At 41.8% G+C, this 23,216-nt stretch overlaps 1 protein-coding gene across 1 annotated transcript in view; it reads right to left on the reverse strand.

The window, feature by feature from the left end:
- Positions 1–775: 775 nt before the first annotated feature.
- IL13RA2 (interleukin 13 receptor subunit alpha 2) overlaps positions 776–23,216 on the reverse strand; it is a gene marked incomplete at its 3' end in the record, with an annotated part of 98,408 nt that continues 75,967 nt past the window's right edge. Inside the window, exons 3-10 of the mRNA XM_079765473.1 lie at positions 19,328–19,479; positions 17,826–17,979; positions 16,074–16,194; positions 12,432–12,616; positions 10,000–10,145; positions 6,761–6,905; positions 1,565–1,677; positions 776–826 (exon numbers count right to left, since the gene is read on the reverse strand). Of these exons, the coding sequence (XP_079621599.1) occupies positions 776–826; positions 1,565–1,677; positions 6,761–6,905; positions 10,000–10,145; positions 12,432–12,616; positions 16,074–16,194; positions 17,826–17,979; positions 19,328–19,479 (1,067 nt within the window). The remainder of the gene's footprint in view (positions 827–1,564; positions 1,678–6,760; positions 6,906–9,999; positions 10,146–12,431; positions 12,617–16,073; positions 16,195–17,825; positions 17,980–19,327; positions 19,480–23,216) is intronic.

Here is a 23,216-nt window from a genome sequence, read left to right on the forward strand (position 1 = left end):
CACTGGAGATGACAGCTAGGCCTCAGCTCTGTTTCAGCTCCAGGCCCAGTAAAGCAGCAAAACCAGGTGGAACGATGCTTTGGCTGACATCAGGACCAGCTTCATTGACTAATGAGCCCCTCCCCTAGTGCCAACCAATCAGTGGAGACAAAGACTTGAGGAGACACACCTGGAAAGCTGATGAATATTCTATTGAAATCCTCCACTGAGACCTCAAATAAAAGCCCTCAGGATGAAGGACCAGCATGGTTCTCACTATGGAGCATACCCTGTGGTTCCTCACCCCCATCTTTCCCCAGGACACAGGCACTCTCTCTTTTCTGAGGCATGCCCAAAGTTCATATCTCTCTCCCTCATTCTCCTATGCACCAAAGGGCCTTATACTACTCCTGTGATACTCTAAATAAACTTTCTGTTATAATTTGAGTCTTAGCTCTGAATTCTTTCTTCTCTTAGCCAGAACTCAAGAACTGAGGTTGCTGAACTGAGGTTAACACCAGGTGCCATATTTCCACTGTTAACATTTAATACATCACTGAATAGAATCTGACCCATCCCTTGACTTCTGTAGTATGTGCAGCACTCTCACCATGGATTAATAAGGAAAAACCATGTGAATAGAATATAGAAAATGTACTGCTACTTGAGGTTTTGAGTGCTCGAAATACTTAAATACAACAATGCCTTTATAATCAGATTTATTCAACACTTGTAGAGAAAATTCAGTTCAATAAGACTCATAGTTAACATTTAGCCATAAGACGAAATGACTGAGTCAACAGAGTGTCTCTTGACGAGAAAAAACTTCTTGTTTTTTCTGAAAAATCTGAAATTAAAAGAGAGCTTCATTATCAACAAATAGTCATTAATAACACAAACTATTTGACTTAATAATTCACGGGAATATGCAAAAAAAGCATTCAGCAGAGAAATAAAGTGAAACCTTGCATACACATTCACAGCTCTCTATCTTTAAAAGACTTGACTTTGAGATATTTTCCTCCAAGTCACAATTCCTCCTGAAATCCCTCCAACCCACAGTGATTCACCTTCTGAAATTCTATTACATTATCTATACAACTCAAATAGCAATCATCTAACATCAGCTCATAATACAGGTTATATTTTTGTATGAATTTTATCTCCCTCAACTACAAAATGAGCTCTTAAAGGTTAGGCACCCTGCTTTTGAATTTCTGTGATCCTATGCCTATGGTATATTAGTAATATATTTCAGAGTATGTCCATTTTAAGTCACTTTATCCTTCCTTTTCTCCAAAACTCTTTCCTTGTATTTCCGCTAATCTAAAGGTAAATAGTATATCATGTTCTAAAGCATTATTCTTTTATTTCAGCAAAAGTAAATCCACCCCAAAATGTAGCTTTTTAGGGTTAATTTTTAAATTGTTATATTTTCTGAAGACATTATCACAATCCATATATCAATTGTACACCCAGAGTGTGCAGGCAAAATCATAAAATGCAGGTCCATCAGTCCTAAATGCAGGACATATTTTTGTTATCTACTGTCCCAGAGCGGGTATTATAATGTTATACAACTTACCATTCTCTGTAAAGCTTTTTGCTTATTCATAATCATACAAGTTATTAACAAAATTAAAAATAAGATAAAAGCAAATGGTATCAAGAAAGTTAAGATTTCCTCCTGCTGGACACCTAGATGGAAAAATCACATAAAAAAGGGGGAAGGGTTAGATGTTTACAGTTATTTTTTAAACAAAATTTTTTTATAAATAATCTAGTGAATGGTGAAGAGCTGAGTTTTAACTCAGAAACTGCTGCATCTTTGCCATTACATAGATACCACAGTTCTGTTGGATATAGCATTCCTTTCATTTGTGCACTTTTTATATAGAACAACTACCTTACTGGACTGTGACATCTCTTCATTTCACTTGGAAAAATAGCTCCCCAAAGCCCAATTCTTATTTTCTAATGTTTTGTTTAAAAATTGACCTTGTAAATTTTTCATATGAACAAAATGATAAAACATTAGCCAAGTGATAAGATAAACATATCTTATGTATCTCTTTACTCTTAATAAGTCAAATGTTTATATCATATAATGCTATAGTGAGCAAGATCTGGTCTTCAATAGAAGTCCAATAATAGACCTAGTCTTTAAAGGTCATGATTTTAAAGTTGTCTCACATTTCAGTGACTAAAGATATAAGGTTTTTCTCTTTTAGGGATGAACTTTTAATGGTTCTTCTACATAGCAAAAAAATGAGCAATAACTAGGCAGACTTAAAAAGTAACCCATCTGGTGCAGCTCAGTGGTTGAGCATCGACCTATAAACCAGGAGGTCACGGTTTGATCCCCCATCAGGGCACATGTCCAGGTTGTGGACTCAATCCCCAGTAGGGGGCATGCAGGAGGCAGTTGATCAATGATTCTCTCATCATTGATGTTTCTATCTCTCTCTACCTCTCCCCTCCTCTCTGTAATAAATAAACATGTTTAAAAACAAACGAACAAAAAGACAAAGCCTGTCCTTCAAAACTAGTATCTCTCACTTGTTTTGTAGTACTACTAGAGAGCATCTTGAATCCTAGGCTTTACCTGCACTTAAACCTACCCACCCCCAACCCTACCTTTTTCTTTGTCCTATTCCCTTAGGGTCTTATTTTGTACTAAGTTAAATTCATATGGCCAGTTCAGTTAAGATTTGCCAGGATATAATCCAGAGAAATGACTAATAGTGTAAGTTTTGGGCATGCAAAAAACAGTGGGAAAGCAAGCTTCTTTCCTGAAGTTCCAGTTGCTTTCTCTCTATATAGAATCAATCCAAGCCCAGTCAGCATGGCTCCGTGGTTGAGCTTCAACCTATGAACCAGGAGGTGACAGTTTGACTCCTGGTCAGGGCACATGCCTGGGTTGTGAGCTCCATCCCCAGTAGGGGGCATGCAGGAGGCAGCCAATCAATGATTCTCTCCCATCATCCATGTTTCTAACTCCCTCTTCCTTCCTCTCTGAAATCAATACAAACATGTTTTTTTAAAAAAAATAGCCTAAAGCCTTAGCTGGTTTGGCTCAATGGATAGAGCGTCTGCCTGTGGATGGAAAGGTCCCAGGTTCCATTCCGGTCAAGGGCACATGCCTGGGTTGCAAGCTCGATCCCCCCAGTAGGGGGTGTGCAGGAGGCAGCAAGTCAATGATTATCTCTCATCATTGATGTTTCTCTCTCTCTCCCTCACCCTTCCTCTCTGAAATAAAAAAAAAAAATAGCCTAAAGAACTAAGACCACATGCATATCAGGAAATTGTTGACTCTTAACCCAAAGTTATTAAGAATTTACCAAAAGATACCCATCAGGGAAAAAGAAATCTCAGTCATCAATATCATGGTTAAGACTACATGTAAAATACATAAAAAGATGTATATTTTGAGGATGTGGCTAAAAACTCACCATAAACTATGAATTGACAAATAACAAGATATTTAGGACATGACTTTCTCAATGCCATTCCCATAGAGCCTCAGATTTTTTATAGCAGTGACAAAAAGGAAAAAGTAGAACCAGTAGGTGCTCATTCTGATTTCATATGATCTCTTGGTTAATTGAGTTCTCCCTCTCTCTATTTTTTCTCCATGGCCCTTAGTGATTATGCAATATATTTGGCTTCTTTGTTGCTTATCTCTACTCAACTTGGGAATAAAATATAAATTTCACGAGGACAGGGATGTTTTTTATTGCTGTATCTCTCATGCCTGAAAAGTGTGCTTAATAAATATTTGATAAGTGAAAGAGAACAATGATAGCAGTATATTAATAGATATAAATATAAGTAGTCAAACAGCAATCCTATATAATAAAAGCCTAGGTGGTGTCACACGACATCGTCACAAGATGGCCGCCATGATGTCATCACAAGATGGTCACCACAAGATGGCTGGCAGAGGAGTGCAGTTGTGGGTGATCTGGTTGGAAAGGGAGGGCAGTTGGGAGCGAACAGGCCAGCAGAGGAGGGCAGTTGTGGGTGAACAGGCCAGCAGGGGAGGGCAGTTGTGGGTGAACAGGCCAGCAGGGGAGGGCAGTTGTGGGTGAACAAGCCAGCAGGGGAGGGCAGTTGGGGGCAATTGGGCCAGCGGGGGAGGGCAGTTGGGGGCAACCAGGCCTGCAGGGGAGGGCAGTTGGGTGTGACCAGGCCAGCAGGGAGGGCAGTTGGGGGTGAACAGACCTGCAAGAGAGGGCAGTAGGGGAGGAAAGGCCTGCAGGGGAGGACAGTTAGGGGTGACCGTGCCTTCAGGGGAGGGCAGTTGGGGGCGATCAGGTCTGCAGGGGAGAACAGTTATGGGTGACCAGGCCTTCAGGGGAGGACAGTTGTGGGGTGACCAGGCCTGTAGGGGAGGGCAGTTGGGAGGGACCAGGCCTGCAGGGGAGGGTAGTTGGGAGCAACCGGACCTGCAGTGGAGGGCAGTTGGGGATGAGATCAGGCCAGTAAGAGAGGGCAGTTAGGGGCAACCAGGCCATCAGGGAGGGCAGTTGGGGGTGACCAGGCCTGTAGGGGAGGGCAGTAGGGGTGACCAGGCCTGCAGGGGAGGGCAGTAAGGAGGACAGGCCTGTGGGGAAGGGCAGTTGGGGGGACCAGGCCAGCAGGGGAGGGAAGTTGGGGGCAACCAGGCTGGCAGGGGAGGGCAGTTGGAAGTGACCGGGCCTGCAGTGGAGGGCAGTTGGGGATGAGATCAGGCCAGCAGGAGAGGGCAGTTGGGGGTAACCAGGCCAGCAGGGAGGGCAGTTGGGGGTGACCAGGCCTGTAGGGGAGGGCAGTAGGGGTGTCCAGGCCTGCAGGGGAGGGAAGTAAGGGAGGACAGGCCTGTGGGGGAGGGCAGTTGGGGGGACCAGGCCAGCAGGGGAGGGAAGTTGGGGGCAACCAGGCTGGCAGGGGAGGGCAGTTGGGAGTGACCGGGCCTGCAGTGGAGGGCAGTTGGGGATGAGATCAGGCCAGCAGGAGAGGGCAGTTGGGGGCAACCAGGCCAGTAAGGGAGGGCAGTTAGGGGTGACCAAGCTGTCAGGGGAGTGCAGTTGTGGGCGATCTGACTGGCAAGGGAGGGCAGTTGGGAGCAAACAGGCCAGCAGGGAAGGGCAGTTGTGGGTGAACAGGCCAGCAGGGGAGGGCAGTTGGGGGTGATCGGGCCAGCAGGGGAGGGCAGTTGGAGGCAACCAGGCCAGCAGGGAGGGCAGTTGGGGGTGACCAGACCTGTAGGGGAGGGCAGTAGGGGAGGACAGGTCTGTGGGGAAGGGCAGTTGGGGGTGACCAGGCCTGCAGGGGAGGGCAGTAAGGGAGGACAGGCCTGTGGGGGAGGGCAGTTGGGGGGGACCAGGCCAGCAGGGGAGGGAAGTTGGGGGCAACCAGGCTGGCAGGGGAGGGCAGTTGGGAGCGAACAGGCCAGCAGGGGAGGGCAGTTGTGGGTGAATAGGCCAACAGGGGAGGGCAGTTAGGGGTGATCAGGCCAGCAGGGGAGGGCAGTTGTGGGCAAACAGGCCAGCAGGGGAGGGTAGTTGGGGGTGATCGGGCCAGCAGGAGAGGGCAGTTGGGGGCAACCAGGCCAGCAGGGAGTGCAGTTGTGGGTGACCAGGCCTGTAGGGGAGGGCAGTAGGGGAGGACAGGTCTGTGGGGGAGGGCAGTTGGGGGTGAGATCAGGCCAGCAAAGGAGGGCAGTTGGGGGTGACCAAGCTGGCAGGGGAGGGCAGTTGGAGGGAACCAGGCCTGCAGGGAGGGCAGTTGGGGGCAACCAGATCTGCAGGGGAGGGCAGTTTGGGGGTGACCAGGCCTACAGGGGAGGGAAGTTGGGGGTAATCGGGCTGGCAGGGGAGCAGTTAGGTGTCAATCAAGCTGGCAAGGGAGCGGTTGGGGGAAATCAGGCAGCCAGGCAGGCTAGTGGTTAGGAGCCAGCAGTCCTGGATTGTGAGAGTGATGTCTGACTGCTGGATCAGGCCTAAACTGGCAGTCGGACATCCCCCAAGGGGTCCCAGATTGGAGAGGGTACAGGCCGGGAGGGACATCCCCCACCCCATGCACAAATTTCGTGCACCGGGCCTCTAGTTTTAGTATAATGAAACATGAAAGGAAATGAATGATAGATAGAAATGCCAGTATCTGTCTGTATCTATATCTGTATATGTATTTTCTGTATATATATTTATATACCTATATACCTGAAAGAGCAATGTTAGTTAATTTATTATGATATTTTGTCTCATTCTCAAGGCTTTTTTAGTTTATATTTCTATTTCAATATATATTTTATCATGTCACTTTAAATCAGTGTTGGAAGGGAATGGAATATGTATTTTACTAATGATTTCATATTAATTAGAAAAATATTCATTAGACACAGTACTAGACACTCAAAAACAAGTATATGCTGATGTATCTTTGTTTTAAGATTTCTGTTCTCTTAAAAATTGAAAGCATAAGAATATATTGTTAATATAGGTTCCTCCAAAAAAGAACTAGTATGTTCTCTTTACTGACCATCAGAAACACCAGATTGTTGATAATAGAAATATAACAAGGCTCTTAATTAAACTAGTTAAATTATTCCTAGTTAAAACTGAATATTAGATTTTCCATTAATCTATGTTCCATTGAGGTGCTTGCTAATTTATCTTCTCTGATTATAGGCTATATGAAAGAGCCTTTTTATTTCCATAATTACAAAATACACTGAAAGAAAATTAATTTTACTAGCATATTGCTCCAGTTATTTAGTTGCTATTCTTTTATCTCATACCTCTCCAGCATTCTATTTCACTCCATTCACTCCAAATTCCATCATCTGTGCAATAAACATTCATTTTGCTTCTCACTAAAAAGCATACTTCTTGGCTTTCATTTGATGTTCTTGTGACATACATTTCATTTTCAAATGTGGTAGTCTAAAAGTCAAGGAAAAAATAAGATGACATTATTTGATCTAATTGCAGCTAGACCAATCCCATTTATTTTGTCAATTTCAAAGTGGGTTTTGTTACATAAGATATGTGCATCAAATGACTACAAATGTATATACCAAAATCCTAACAGTGATTATCTCTCTGTAAGGTGGGTTCCTTTTTTTTCCCCTTCCCTTCCTTATCTATATTTTACATTTTTTCTATAGTAACTAGAGGCCTGGTGCATGAAATTCATGCACTCATGGGTGGGATCCCTCAGTCTGGCCTGTGCCCTCTCACAGGCCAGGAGCCCTCGGGGGATGTCTGAGTGATAGCGGGGAGCAGGCCTAAGCCATCAGTCAGACACCCTTAGCACTGCTGTGGAGGCGGGAGAGGCTCTCGCCACTGCCGCTGTGCTCGGCAGCTGTGAGCCCGGCTTCCCGCTGAGCGGCACTCCCCCTGTGGGAGCACACTGACCACCAGGGGTCAGCTCCTGTGTTGAGCGTCTGCCCCCTGGTGGTCAGTGTGCATCATAACAACCGGTCATTCTGCAGTTCGGTTGATTTGTATATTACCCCTTTATTATATAGGATAATTGATCACATGCAGTAAAGGTAAGGTGACCAGACGTCCCGCTTTTGACGGGACAGTCCCGATTTTTAACAATTTGTCCCACGTCCCGCGGCGTTTTTAAAAAGTCCCGATTTTTGGAAAGTATGCACAACAAGCTAGGGAACAGCGGGAGAACGGGAAGGGAATATACGGTTTTCGGTGGCCATGTGGCTATTTAGCCAGGATATGAGTTTTATATTATTTTTGTTAATTTTATAATGTTAAACTTTAATAATAACAAATAATTGTTGAGAACTGCTTATCAAAGTTCGCATTGTTGATCAGTTGTTAGAATTCGACCACCATTGTTTGGACTTAATGAACAATGGCATTTTTTGGGATTGGCAATGACGAAAACATTTTGTAACTGTCTCTCAGATGATACACATCGTACTGCGTGCTAGTAAGCTAGTTAAACAAGTGATGTCATTACAAATCAGCTATTCAGATAATTTAGGTAAGTTATTTATTTATTTATTTCATAAATACATAAATTTTCTTGAATTTAGCAGATAGTACTCATATTATTTATATTTTATAGTGGCGGCAAAAAGTCTAGCGCCGGCCTTGAAAGTGACACTTACGACTTACGTTACAGCAAATTCAGAGGAAAAATAATACAAGTTAGTATTGTTATTATTTAGAAAGAAATATAGGATTAAAATAATTTTTAAAATATAGTTACTTTATAACAATCAAATTAATTTAATTTATAAACTAACAATAAAATATGTTCATGTAATTATGTACCTACTTACTGTGTTTTTAAGCAATATGTATATAATAATTTATAATATAATTTTAAATTATTTTTTTAGATTTTTAACATAATGAGTAAGAAAAGAGGATGCAAATTCAATGATGATCTAAGAAGTGAATTTCCTTTTATTAAAAAAACCAAAAGCGATTACAATATAGACCAAATTTTTAATCAAGAACTCCCCCCCCCACCCCCACCCACCCCGGGCTGAAACCGGTCTGGCTTAGTGGATAGAGCGTTGGCCTGCGGACTCAAGGGTCCCAGGTTAGATTCTGGTCAAGGGCATGTACTTTGGTTGCGGGCATATCCCCAGTAGGAGGTGTGCAAGAGGCAGCTGATCCATGTTTCTCTCTCATCGATGTTTCTAACTCTCTATCCCTCTCTCTTCCTCTCTGTAAAAAATCAATAAAATATATTTTTTTTAAAAAAAGAAAGAAAAAAAGACACACACACACACACACACACACACACACACACACACACACACACCCGTCAATGGTGTCCCGCTTTACCAATGTTAAAATCTGGTCACCTTAAGTAAAGGGCATGTGTGACAGGGCAAAATTGCTAGGTAGCTTTGGTGTTTATAACACCCAGTATTTGGATTGGTGTCAAATTTCCCAGATTCCATGAACTGGAAAATGCTACATACACAGAATTAAAAAAAGACAGCCATCATGTGAATGTTGTTTCTATGGAAACTATAAAATTAATACACATGAAACTCCCCCCCCCCCCCGGCTTTATTCTTGTTTTAGTTAACTGCTATAAGACCTGTGTAGCAGTGCTCAGGGCTTGGCATGAAACTACCCTTGCAGACATGAGAACACAAAGCTGGATGATCTCAAAGGAAAAAAAAAATTACTGAAGCAATTACTTTAATTTTACATTTCAAAGAGCTGAAGAGTGTTTCTCATCCAAAATAACAGCTTTGCTTTTATTGTAACTTTTTCTCTGGTTAAAGTGGACTGGGAATAAGATCTGGATTTTAGTTCTAGCTATGTAATTTGACTGTAAATCAATTCACTTCCTTGGAACTTGTAAATCAATTCAACTCCATTTTTCTCATGTTTATTAAATAAATTGATTAGAACTAATGCCTCACCTAATCTCCACCATCCTCTAAATTGGAAACCGATGAATAAAATTAACATACAACAATGTGGGGCTAAAGGCATCATCACCACATTGTTGATGCTGGAGGGTAATCGGTCTTGCAAACATTGCCTACTTCCCCACTTAGCCTCTCTTGCTACAAGCAATTCTCAGGAAGCACAACCAAACTCTAATTTTGACCTTATGGCAATTCCTCAAGAAGAGGTTTTTATGTTTTCTTTCTTTCCTCTTTTTTTCTTTCTTTCTTTCTTTCTTTCTTTCTTTCTTTCTTTCTTTCTTTCTTTCTTTCTTTCTTTCTTCCTGAGATCTCTTCATAATCCATCTTTTTCATGTACTTGGCAACTTTAATTAATTGACACATTATTGAAAATAAGTGACTGGATTATATCTGAGGTCCTATGTAGGTTTGAAATTGGTATGATTGATTATACTTTCAGACAGCAAAAGTCTTTCTTTTGTCCACTAGATGATTTGAATTTTTGGAAATTAAAATAACATAAACATCACATTCTATTCATCGTGTGGCTATCAATTGATTGGTTTTCATGTTTGCTATTTTATTTAAAAGGCTAGATTTATGATTTTCCCAAATAAATATAATGTTCATACCACCCAAGTAGTATCATCTTCTATGAACTTAATTTCATAAATGAAACAACTTGCTGGAATGGGTCCTTTAGGTATGTTCCATTCCAGGTTAATATCCTCTGAGTTCTTCACAATAATATTAAGATAATCTGGTGGCAAAGGTTTAACTGAAAAGCAAAAGGAAACCATTTCAACATGGAGGTTACTGAAGTTTAGTAGTAGCACTTATTAAAGCAAAGGAAACCGGTTATTGAGGGGAGCTCTCCCTGTCCCCACCTGTTGCCAGGGGTATGTGGGTTTCTTGCAATATCACAAGAAAAAGAATTTCCTGAGACTCACATGGTAGAATGAGTGGAATTTATTTGTGTGGAGTTAAGTCCCTGAGTTTCCAAGGTCCCATTTCCCTCTATCCTGCCAAGGAAAAGGTCCAGCTGTGCCTTTAGCAGGGCTAGAATTAAAGCCATTGCTCAGAGTTTCCATTCCATATTTTCACAGTCTAACCCAGCATCAGGCTGGGTTAGTTTGTGTTCTGAACTGCAGTCTATCAGTCCATTGCATATGGGGTCTGCAAGGCCACATGGCTATGGAGGGAACATGGGTAGGAGCAAAGCCAGAGGAGCAAGAGAGCCAAGGCTGCCAAGACCACCAAGAGCCAGGAGCCAATAACCAAGAGCCAAGAGCATGAACTCCTTTGTTTTGGGATATGTATCTCCAAATTTTTGTGGGCTTGCATTGGCTCCACCCCCTCTAGTCATTGATCTCTGTTCCTAGGTTTGACTGGCAGCAAGTACCTCATCCCAACTCATTGAGCATATGCCCATTCCCCCTCTCCTTTCCAGTGATCTGCAGGGAATGGACCAGTGGTTTCCTGGCGAGTGTAAAGTTACAGCTTCCTGGTGAAGCTGCCCAGATGGCCATGCTTATAACATATGGCTTCCTTTTGTTTCTTCCTATTATTAATAACTAGCTAGTTACAATGGTATCAAACCTAGTAACCTAAGCCTTCAGGATAAATCAGGTGGCTCAAGACTATTCTCTATAATGTGAATGAAAATCAAAGTTGCTTGCCAACCAAGTTTGGGCTATTAATAAATCTTGGTTATTTTGGAAAGTAATTTTTGGTGAGTCACATATTGACAAATATTAAAGCCCAAGAGAAAAGTTAGAAGATCCTAATCATTACAGCCATTTTTTTTCTCCATTTTGTAGTGAAGGGATGTAGAATACATTGCTCCAAAATGTGCCACTTCAACACGTGGATTATTCTGAGCTGAAGACAAGCAATGTCCAAAAGACTCAGGAATAGTTTTATTTCTTTTACTTTTTTAACCTCCCCTTAACTGATTAAGAGAATTTAAATAGACAGCCTGGTCCAGGAAGAGAGCTATCACCAGAGATAACTACAAAGAGTATGGGCCAGGTGTGGTGAGCTGGGGCAAGCTGGCAGGTATTATTTGTTCTAAATCCTTTCTGTGTCCCACTGTCTCTGTATGGCATTGCAAACATTTATTTACCAAACCTTTACTCTTCCCATCTTCCTGTGAATTGTTTTCCTTCCCTTTGAAGTCCCAGACCCTTAGCCTCTTCTCCTTAGCTCAGGACAGCATATAAGCCTCAATTGCCTTATTGTCTTTGGACCTCTCATATCTATGTGAGGCTCTCACACATATGTAATTAAATTTGTTTTTTCCCCTGTAAATCTGTCTTATATCAATTTAATCATTAGACCAGTTAAAGAATCTAGAATGGTAGAGGAAAAAATTTTATCCATTAGAAACAACTACTACAATCATAGAAACAACACAACCATAGCTAAATTATTTAGAGCTTATGATGTCTCAGGCACTGAACCAGGGATGTTATATCATAAATTCATTCATATTTCACAATAAATCTATGAGGTAGTCCTTTATTATCCTCATTTTACTGATGAGGAAATTAAATAGATGTTAAAAGTATCTTGCCCAAGGCCATATAGCTAAAAAGTGGTAAATCCAAGATTCAGACCACAGTGTGGCTGACTCTAGAACCTGTCATTGTTGTAACTGTTAGAGATAAGAACACAGACTCAGAAAATATCCAAATATATGCTTATTGAGAGCTGGAAATAAGTAATCCCATGATTACTCCATCACTAACACTAGACAATAATACTATATAGCAGACCAACCCTTTGAAGCTGGGTAGTAGATTGTGAGTTCTAAATGAAAATGACACTTTACCCATCATTCAATTATTTATCTTCCATACTTTTATATTTAATAAGAGTTTCCTTGATTGCTTTGTTGGCCTTCATTTTTCTGGCTTTACATTTTAGTAGGTATCTATCTTTATATCTCTATCTCTATCAATTCTATCTCTATCTCTATCTCTCTCTATGTCTATCTCTTCTCTTCCAAGTGGTTGTAAATGGCTTAAATTAGAAACATTTTGAAGTTGTTTGTTTACGTCACCTATATTTTGAAGCTGAAAAATGAAATAGCTGGCTCTGATAAGCTGGGATTTTGATGATCCATTAACACAGATGTAGAAATCTTTATAGTCTGGTTCCTCCAAATAGGGAAACCTGCATCCAATATTTTTTCCATTATCCTCAATGTAATCAGAACACTGTAATGCATGGTCCAAGCCCTCATACCTGTAAAGGGAAGTTTTGTAAGAATTGTTTTACTGATATCTTCTGATATTGTGGTGCCCAATTTTCAATTATCTTGAGTTACTAAGTGAATTAAAAATCACTTAATAACATGCAATGTTTATTGAGTACCAACTATGTACCAGATCCTATGATAAATGCTAAGGATTCCACAGTAAGGAAAGCAGACATAGCCCATGATTTCATGGAGCTTACAATCTGATGGGAACCTTCACAAAATGTCAAAGATAACGCAAGTTTATGTTGACTCACCAACAGGATTTGTGAATCAAAGAGTAAGATTTCTATTAAGAAAACCAGAAATTTATATAATTCTGGATTATACTGCCTTTTTTATATTATAGTTAGTTTATAATATTATCTTAGTTTCAGATATACAACATAGATTCAACATTTGTATACCTTACAAAATGATAATCACAATAAGTCTAGTAACCGTCTGTCACCATGCAAAGTTATTACAATTATTGACTATATTCCCAGTACGGTACACTACATTTCTGTGGCTTATTTATTTTATAGCTGGAAGTTTGTACCTCTTTTTCCCTTTCACTTTTTTTTACCATTCTCCAAGCCTCTTCTCCTCTGGCAACCTTTATGCACTGTTGGTGAAATTATAAATTGGTGCAGATAATATGGAAAACATTATGGAGGTTCCTCAAAAAAATTAAAACTAGAACTACCATATGACCCACCAATTTGCACTTCTGGATATTTATACAAAGAAAATAAAACAATAATTTGAAAAGATATCTGCACCCTATGTTCACTGAAGCATTATTTACAATAGACAAGCTTTGGAAGCAACCTAGGTGTCTATCAATAGATGAATGGATAAAGATGTGATATATATAAATATTACTCAGCAATAAAAAGGGATGAAATTTTGTGATTTGCAGCAAAACTTATGCTAAATGATACTTCCTTTTTTATATTGTACTGGAGAACTTACATTTGAAGAAAGCAGATTTACAAAATATTGTTATCTATACTAATAAAAGGGTAATATGCTAATTAGACCAGACATCTTCCAGACGACCTTCCGGATGTTCTTCCTGACAAAGCCACGGTGGTGGGGCCAAGGCAGAGGCAGTTAGGGGGATCAGGTTGGCAGGGCAGAGCAGTTAGGAGGATCAGGCCAGCAGGGGAGAGCAGTTAGGGCAATCAGGCAGGCAGGCAGACGTGGTTAGGGACGATCAGGCAGGCAGACAGAGGCGGTTAGGGGTGATCAGGCAGGCAGAGGAGCAGTTAGGGGCATCAGTCAGGCAGGCGGAGTGGTTAGGGGTGATCAGGCTGGCAGGCAGGCAAGCAGTTGGGCGCCAGCAGTCCTGGATTGCAAGAGGCATGTCTGACTGCAGGTTTAGGGCTGATCCGGCAGAGATCGGACCTAAACCGACAGTTGGACATCCCCCAAGGGGTCCCGGATTGGAGAGGGTTTAGGCCGGGCTGAGGGACACCCCCCCCCCTGCACGAATTTCATGCACCGGGCCTCTAGTTTTTAATAAAATAAATGAAAATTCTCTGAGGCTATAATACACATCAAGAGATAAACCTCAGGCCCTAGCTAGTTTGGCTCAGTGGATAGAACGTCGGCCTGTAGACCAAAGGGTCCCAGGTTTGATTTCTCTAAGGGCATGTACTTGGTTTCAGATTCCTCCCTGGCCAGGGTCCTGGTCAGGGCGCATGAAGGAGACAACCAATTGATGTGTTTCTCTCACATCAATGTTTCTCTCTTTCCTTCTCTCTTCCACTCTCCCTAAAAATCAATAGGAAAAATATCCTCAGGTGAGGATTAAAGAGATAGAGATAGATATATATATAGAGAGATTAACATCAGAAAAGCCAGAGCCTGGTTGGTGTGGCTCAGTGGTTGAGTGTCAACCTATGAACCAGGAGGTCACAGTTCGATTCCTGGCCAGGGTTCGATTCCCAATCAGGGCATATGCCTGGGTTGCGGGTTTGATACCCAGTGAGGGGCATGCAGGAGGCAGCCAATCAATGATTCTCTCTCATCATTGATGTTTCTATCTCTCCCTCTCCCTTCCTCTCTGAAATCAATAAAAATATATTTTTAAAGAATTCAACAATAAAGATTTTTAAAAAAAATTTGTAAAAGGGAGAGCCAGAGGTCATTCCAGATAGCAATGCACATAGACATAAAGGAGCATAACATCAGGGGATGGTGGTTGGTTGGGAAGAGATCAACCAAAGAACTTGTATGCAGATATACATAACCTGTGGTGGAGGCCTGGGGTGTTGGCGGGGGGGAGGGGGGATCGAGGGCGGGTTCTAAGGGGTCAATGGGAGATAAAAGGGGGCATATGTAATACTTTCAACAATATTTTTTTTTAAAAAAAGAGCATAACCATGTGTGAGGGGGAAAAATGTAGAGATGGGTCTACTCTAAATGGAAAGGAACATTCACAGTGGTGATAGTAGAAGGTAACGCCGGAAAGGCAGTGATACAGTGAGGCAGAGACTTGAATGGCAGTTTAGATTTTATACTGGAGGCAATGAGTAGCCACTGGAGCAAAAGAGTGGCATATGCATATTGCAGTATAGGAAGATAAATTTGGCTACAATGTGCAGAATGAATGGGAAGGGAGAGATTGGCAGCAGAGGGACCATCATTTGGGGTGCTATGGCAATCATGCAGGTTTGGGATGAGGTGAGCCTAAAGTAGTGTTCTTACAGAAGAGACAGAAAGTAAAGGACAGATATATGACCTTGCAAAGGAGTTTCAGGACATGATCAGTGTTATCATGAAACAACTAAGGAATGAAGGAGATAGAAGATTCAAGCTGGCTCTAAGTTTCAAAGTCTCAGGGATGGTTACCAAAGATAAGAAAGTCAGAAAAAGAATCCAGTCTTAATAGGTACTTGCTTATTCAAAAACATGTAAATTTGTTTAGGTTATAACTCCCATCTATCTCAAGAATACAAAATTTAATCTAGTATAGAAACAGTGATTGCATTCCTTATATCACCCATAGAGTATCTTCCAGAAGCCACAGCCTAAACCTACTTACTCCCATGTAAAACCCCAAACAGCCCAGCTGGTGTGGCTCAGTGGTTGAATGTTGACCTATGAACCAGGAGGTCAAGGTTCGATTCCCAGTCTGGGTGGGGGGGCGGGGGCGGGGGGGGGGGAACATGCCCAGGTTGCATGCTTGATCTCCAGTAGAGAGCATGCAGGAGGCAGCCGATTAATGATTATCTCTCATCATTGATGTTTCTCTCCCTCTCCCTTCCTCTCTGAAATTAATAAAAATATATTTTAAAAAATAAATAAAACCCAAATAATTGTAAAAAACACTTCATAAACACAGCACTGAAAAATATAATGAATTTAATTAAGTGAAAATATAGTTACTCATACTATGGATTAACTTTAATAGATATTTTCCTAATATGGAATTCTTATTATAAAAATACTTACCAGTAAAACAAGTAGTAATTGGTATCAAAGTTGGCATCCATACCAAGTTTCCAAGAGCACAGTAAATATTGCCAGTTGTAATATATACAATCCATATCCTGAATTTTAGTTTCCAGATTTCCTAAGGAATAAACGAACTGTGAATGCTTGAAAGGCATGGTGATGAATCATTTTGGAAATCACTGTATAATTTTTTTCATTTCCTTTGACCTCTCCATTTCATTTAGCAATCAGCATAATCAAGAATATTTCAAAGGGGACCTTGGCGCCATCTTCACTGACATCATGCTCCAGTTCCTGGTTGGATTTACTTTTGGCAACCTGGTTTTAATGTATCTGGCTCAAAATTATGTTATACTAAACCTGGCTAAAAAACTTGAATAAATTAAAAAGGACATGGATGCCAAGAAGAAACCCCTAGTTCATGAGGCCAACTCCAGCACTGGCTCCAGGAAATCCTGACTCTACTCTTCTCTAGGGCCTCTTTACATCTGAACCAAAGCTTCTGTTTTCTGTTCAGTCTCAGCCTTTGCTTGGAGCACAAATGGGGCCACAAGGTAAGAACTATGCTTACTTTCCCAACATCCTCACCTCTTCCCTTCCTCCTTCTAGCACCTTGGGAGGTCCTAAGACTAGAATTATGGTGCTAGATTAGTAAACATGATCTTTAATTAGCTGTCTCTCCCTTATTCTTTGGGATTTTTCACTGCCTTTTTCAAAAGAAAAATCAATGAGTTTTGTATAGCTGATCAGATATAAATAATGCTACTTCACAGGTTAGCAATTATAATGGGTGTTTAAACATTTGGTACTAAATTATGTTATTTCAAGGTCACTAAAATTAAAATCTAGAAGCCAGTTTCTGATAAATTACCCATTTATTTTATACTGTTCTCAGTATAACTGACATATATAACTCCATAGTTGCTAATTTAACCAATAAATCAATTTGCTGCTACTCATCAACTGAGAAACTATATTCTGAGAACTCCATCAGGAATTGGGGAATTAAAAAATAATGGCCTATGTTCTCAGTAGACTTCATAGTTTAGTATGCATGTTTTTCCTTAATGATGCATTTGATCTGGCTCTTTTTTCTCAAAAGAATCATACTTACTTTAAGGGATTATAGAAGCATTTGACATTACATGATGGGTAAGTGACAAGTTGTCTATAAGGGAAATTTTATGCCTTTTCACATTAAGAGAAATAATTCAACATTATAACTATAGTGATTCTCACAAGAAAACTTTTTTTGCTGTAATCATAAATTATCATTGTAGTTTGTCAAATGTATAATTAGTTCATTTGAAAAAAATTAAACAAAAATGTTTTAATACATCATTTTTGGAAAAAAAGAATATTTCAAAGGGAAGTTGTTGGAAATCACTTCACCGTCAAAGGGGCTTGCAAAATCAAAAATCTTTGAGGGCTCATTTACTAGTGTAAGTACTATTAAAAGCATATACACAAGATCTAAGCATATACACATTTGGCAAATGCTCACATGCATGTTTATTAATATGACCCCAAAACTGGGAACTATATTAGCCTGGTAAGATGTAGGTTTTGCCAAATGTGTTTGCTAATATAAAGAATTCAGAAAGGCCAATCACACACTCCTAAGAAGGATTCTATTTTGTGCCACACTCTCAACTGTACATGCAATCTCATGTATAAGAGTTAAAGGATTTTTTCCCTATATAGATTGTTCTGACAGTATTAAATATGAAAGGAGAGCTTTATTTTAACCTTGAGGTGATGTCCAATAATTAGCTTCTGACCATGAACTCTGAACTTCAGATCCATTTGTGCATTGCCCTTGTAGAACTGTATGTATCTTTGCTTCAACACCTTTGTTAAGATCAAACCCATCTTTGTAAAGGAGATTCTTAGTGATGATGGTCTGATAAAAAGATGAGACAAAGTCAAGCTTAGAAACAGTGGTGGCATCATGAGCCACATTAATAAGGTTAATAGGTCATTAATACCCTGAGGAGTTTCAATATCTATAAAATTCATCATGATTATGTGATACAATGTCTCCGTTATATTTCTGGCAGAACTCACCAGTATATTATTTGAAGAGATCATTTGGATCTTAATATCTCATTCAAAAAACAAAAAAAATCTGGATGAGAAAAAAAGGCTCTATGGCAGGATGTGAGCTTTAAGCAACTTGAAATCAACAGATACTTTTCACATACTATATACATATTACATGGCAAATGATTTATACCTTTCAAATGTCATGTGAATTCTTCAGAAATAATATAAAATAAAATCTTGTGGGTAACTGGAGAAAGCAAGACAAATTGTGAGCTCCTAGGCTAAAATCATATATCATTAATCCTTGTATTCTTGATATCTAGCAGAGTGCCTGGCACAAAAAGTTGCCCAGTAAATGATTTGAATTGCCCCTTGAAACTACCTAGCTGAATTAATAAGGTAACAGAATTCCTTGTACAACAGAAATCTTTAAATAAACATGCTTATTGACTATGTAAATAGGTAATATTTCAACTTACTATAATATATGCAAAGAACCATGTTATATTCTGTGAGGTAAGTACAGAGATAAATAAGGCTTGATTCCCACAGAGTAAAATCTCACAGTTGAGTAGCATATATAAGACCCATATTCAGGTATATAAGTAACTATGAAATATGATAAAATATATAAGTATTCTTCAAGTTCATATTCCATGGAACAAAGTATTTTTCTATATACTTCCAATGGTAGTCTTAATACTGAATGGGGTGAAAATAGATGTGGCAAGAAGCACAGTAGAGAGCAGCAACCATGGTGGCTTGTTATTCTACATAATAAAAGGCTAATATGCAAATTGACCCAACTGGGGAATGACTGGTCGCTATGAAGCGCACTGACCAGCAGGGGGCAGACAATCAATGCAAGAGCTTCCCCTGGTGGTCAGTGCACTCCCACAGGGGGAGCGCTGCTCAGCCAGAAGCTGGGCTCATGGCTGGCAAGCACAGCAGTGGTGGCAGGAGCCTCTCCCACCTCCTTGGCAGCACTAAGGACCCTTTGGGAGATGTCTGACTGCCAGGCGGACATCCCCCGAGGGGTCCCAGGCTGAGGGACACCCCGGCCCCCAGTGCACAAATGTTGTGCACCGGGCCTCTAGTATCTTAATAATAGCTATTGAGATTCAGGAATTAGAGTGGACACTGACTTCAGGAATCATAAGAAAACTACTAATTGCTCTGATATCACAAATGCATGCTTTACTTACCCTCCAGTTTTCACTATCAATGCTTCGGTATTTTAATTCATATTCTACTGTGTGTTCCTCACAATTATCCAGAAACAGTGGAGGTTGCCATTGCAAATAGAGATAACCTAAATATCCAGGATCCACTATCTCAAAATCCTCAGGAGGATTAACTGAAATAAAATTAAAATATTTTTACTTTTTTCCTGTATCTAATGACAAAGATTGCTAAATCTAGATTACTTCCATATGTCCATCAACTGATGAATGGATAAATAAACTGTGGTTCATCTATAAAATGGATACACGCTACACTATGAAGAACCTTGAAAACATAAAGCTAGCCCTAACCAGTTTGGCTCAGCGGATAAAGCCTCGGCCTGTGGACTAAAGGGTCCCAGGTTCGATTCCGGTCAAGGGCATGTACCTTGGTTGCAGGCACATACCCAGTAAGGAGTGTGCAGGAGGCAGCTGATCGATGTTTCTCTCTCATCGATGTTTCTAACTCACTATCCCTCTCCCTTCCTCTCTGTAAAAAATCAATAAAATATATTTTTTTTAAAAAAAGAAAACATAATGCTAAATGAAATAAGCTACTACAAAAGATCACATATTACATGATTCCCTTTATATAAAATATCCAGAATAGGCAAATCCACTGACACAGAAAACAGATAGTGGTTGCTAGGGGCTGGAGGGGAAGAAGAATGAGGCATGACTGCTGAATGGATATGAGGTTTCTTTTTGGAGTGATGTAAATATTCTAGAATTTGATACTAGTGGCTGTTACACAACTTTGTGAATATACTAAAAACCACAGAACAATGTACTTTAAAAGTGATAGTTTTATGGTATGTAAACTATATCTTGCCCAGCCAGTGTGACTCAGTGGTTGAGTGTCGACCCATAAACCAGGAAGTCACAGTTCCATTACCAGTCTGGGCACATGCCCAGGTTGTGGGCTCAATCCCCAGACGGGAGCATGTAGGTGGCAGCTGATCAATGATTCTCTCTCCCTCTCCCTTCCTCTCTGAAATAAAAAAAAAACACACATCTATAATAATAAAAACATAATATATTCATTAGACCAGATGACTTTCCAGACGCAGCTAGGGCTGCGAGGGAAGCCTGGGTCCCAGGTGCCTACCAGCGGCCAGAAGGAAGCCCAAGACCTGGGTGCCAGAGGGAATCCTGGGTCCCAGGTGCCAGAGGGAAGCCAGTGCCGGCAGCTGGGAAAAGGAAGGCCTACTCTTGCATGATTTTCGTGCATCCGGCCTCTAGTCTTTTAGAAAATTATATCTCAGTAGAGCAGTTTAAAAATCTGAATTGCTGCTATATAGTTATCCCCTCTTTCAAAAATCACATATGCAAAATTTAATTTTGTCTAGCTAGGTACTAAGTTTTCACAGAAACAAAAATTTCAACACAGAGTTATCTCTATGGTCATATAGATCATAATTTGGTCTAGGATGGGAACACTTTATTACATAAATCTCTCTAATAGCAAGAACCAAACAGTATTAATTCAGTGTATACTATATCCATATAACATCATGGCACATATAAAATAGGAATCCTATCTAATAAAAGAGTAATATGCAAATTGACCATCACTCCAAGTCACAAGATGGCTGCCCCCATGTGGTCAAAGATGGCTGCCCTCATGTGGACACGATGGCCACCACAAGATGGCCTGCAGGGGAGGGCAGTTGTGGGCAGTTAGGTTTGATCAGGCCAGCAGAGGAGGGCAGTTGTGGGAGACAGGCCAGCAAGGGAGGGCAATTGGGGGGGACCCAGGCTTGCAGGGGAGAGCAGTTGGTGGGGGCAGGCCTTCAGGGGAGGGCAGTTGGGGGGGACCAGGCCTGCAGGGGAGGGCAGTTGGGCGTAATCAGGCCAGCAGGGGAGGGCATTGGGGGGACCAGGACAGCAGGGGAGGGCAGTTAGGGGTGACCAGGCCTGCATGGGAGGGCAGTTGGGGGGGGCCCAGGCCTGCAGTGGAGGACAGTTGGCAGGGGGGGGGGAACCCAGGCCTGCAGGGGAGGGCAGTTGGGTGGGACCAGGCCTGCAGGGGAGGGCAGTTGTGAGCGATCAGGTCAGCTGGAAGGGCAGTTAGGGGTGACCGGGCTAGCAGAGGAGGGCAGGTGGGGGAGACCAGGCCAGCAAGGGAGGGCTGTTGGGAGGGACCAGGATAGCAGGGGAGGGCAGTTGGGGGGGACCAGGCCTGCAGGGAGGACAGTTGGGGGGGACCCAGCCTGCAGGGGAGGGCAGTTGTGGGGGACCCAGGCCTGCGGGGAGGGCAGTTGCGGGGGACCCAGGCCAGCAGGGGAGGGCAATTGGGGGTGACCAGGCCTGCAGGGGAGGACAGTTAGGGGCAATCGGGCCAGCCCGGGTGCAATTAGGCGTTGATCAGGTTGGCAGGGGAGTGGTTAGGGGGTGATCAGGCTGGCAGGCAGAAGTGGTTAGGGGCGATCAGGCAGAGGCAGGCAAGCGGTTGGGAGCCAGCAGTCCTGGATTGTGAGAGGGATGTTCAACTACTCGTTTAGGCCCGATCCTGGTGGGATTGGACCTAAATGGGAGGTCAGACATCCCTCGAGGGGTCCCAGATTGGAGAGGGTGCAGGCTGAGCTGAGGGACACAGCCCCTCCGTGCACGAATTTCGTGCACCGGGCCTCTAGTAGAAAATATAAAAGACAACTACATGACTAAGGGCCTTAAGATTAGGCAGATCTTGTTGGTTTAGTCTCATTAATTAAATAGTAAACTAAAGTTCAGAGTGATACCTAGAGTATGGCAAACCAGGGCCACTCTTTGAGAGGATTCAAGAAGTGGAAGGCAGACTGAAAACAGTGACACCTGGAAACAGCCCCTTTTATTTTGGGTGAGGAGGAAGTGGGAGGCAATGGCTCCCCCATCTGGTAACTTAAAACCAACAAAAACAAACAAATCCTATACAATAAAAGGCTAATATGCAAATTGACCAAACAGCACAACGACTGGTTGCTATGACACGCACTAACCAGCAGGAGGCAAATGCTCAAGGCAGGAGCTGCCCCCGGTGGTCAGTGCACTCCCACAGGGGGAGCGCCACTCAGCCAGAAGCCCTGAGCCAGCCTCACAGCTGGTGAGCGCAGCGGCGGTAGCAGGAGTCTCTCCCGCCTCCACAGCAGTGCTAAGGATGTCCAACTGCTGGCTTAGGTCTCCCAGACTATGAGATGGCGCAGGCTGGGCTAAGGGACCCCCCCCCCCCTGCAAGTGCACGACTTTCATGCACCAGGCCTCTAGTATTCTATAAACTTTTGTACTAGAAAAGCTAGCAGTACTATACTATGACCCTCATGCTGCCTTTCTGTTGCTAAATTCCTCTCATTTCCTTTGTTTTAAAAAATGTTTTCATTGATTTCAGAGAGGAAGGAAGAAGGAAGAGGGAGAGAGAGAAATATCCATGATGAGAGAGAATCATGGATCAGCTGCCTCCCACAAGTCCCCCACTGGGGATCAAGCCCACAACCCAGGCATGTGCCCTTGACCGGAATTGAACCTGGGACCTTTCAGTTCGCAGGCCGATGCTCTATCCACTGGGCTAAATCAGCTAGGGCTAAATCCCTCTCATTTCTACTCGGTTGTTCATTTTAATACTTTATAACACTGAGGTGAAGGGGAGAAATCCACAGAAAAAAAAATGTGGCAGGATTTTAAACAAAAGTTAAGGATGGTAATTAAAGAAAGTTTCAGTTAGTTGGGTACCAAGCAGTGAGGTTTCAGATAATTAACCTATTCATTGGATAGGACTATATAAAACCTTTGGAAATGTTTTGGAATTAATTCAGGAAGCCCATGAACAAAAAGATATGTTCTTACTAGTCAGTCTCATGTATAAATAGCTATTAAGTTTGGCTTGAGTTTGGCTTTT

The sequence above is a fragment of the Cnephaeus nilssonii genome (genome assembly GCF_951640355.1).
Source record: "Cnephaeus nilssonii genome assembly, chromosome: X".
Classification (NCBI taxonomy): domain Eukaryota; kingdom Metazoa; phylum Chordata; class Mammalia; order Chiroptera; family Vespertilionidae; genus Cnephaeus; species Cnephaeus nilssonii.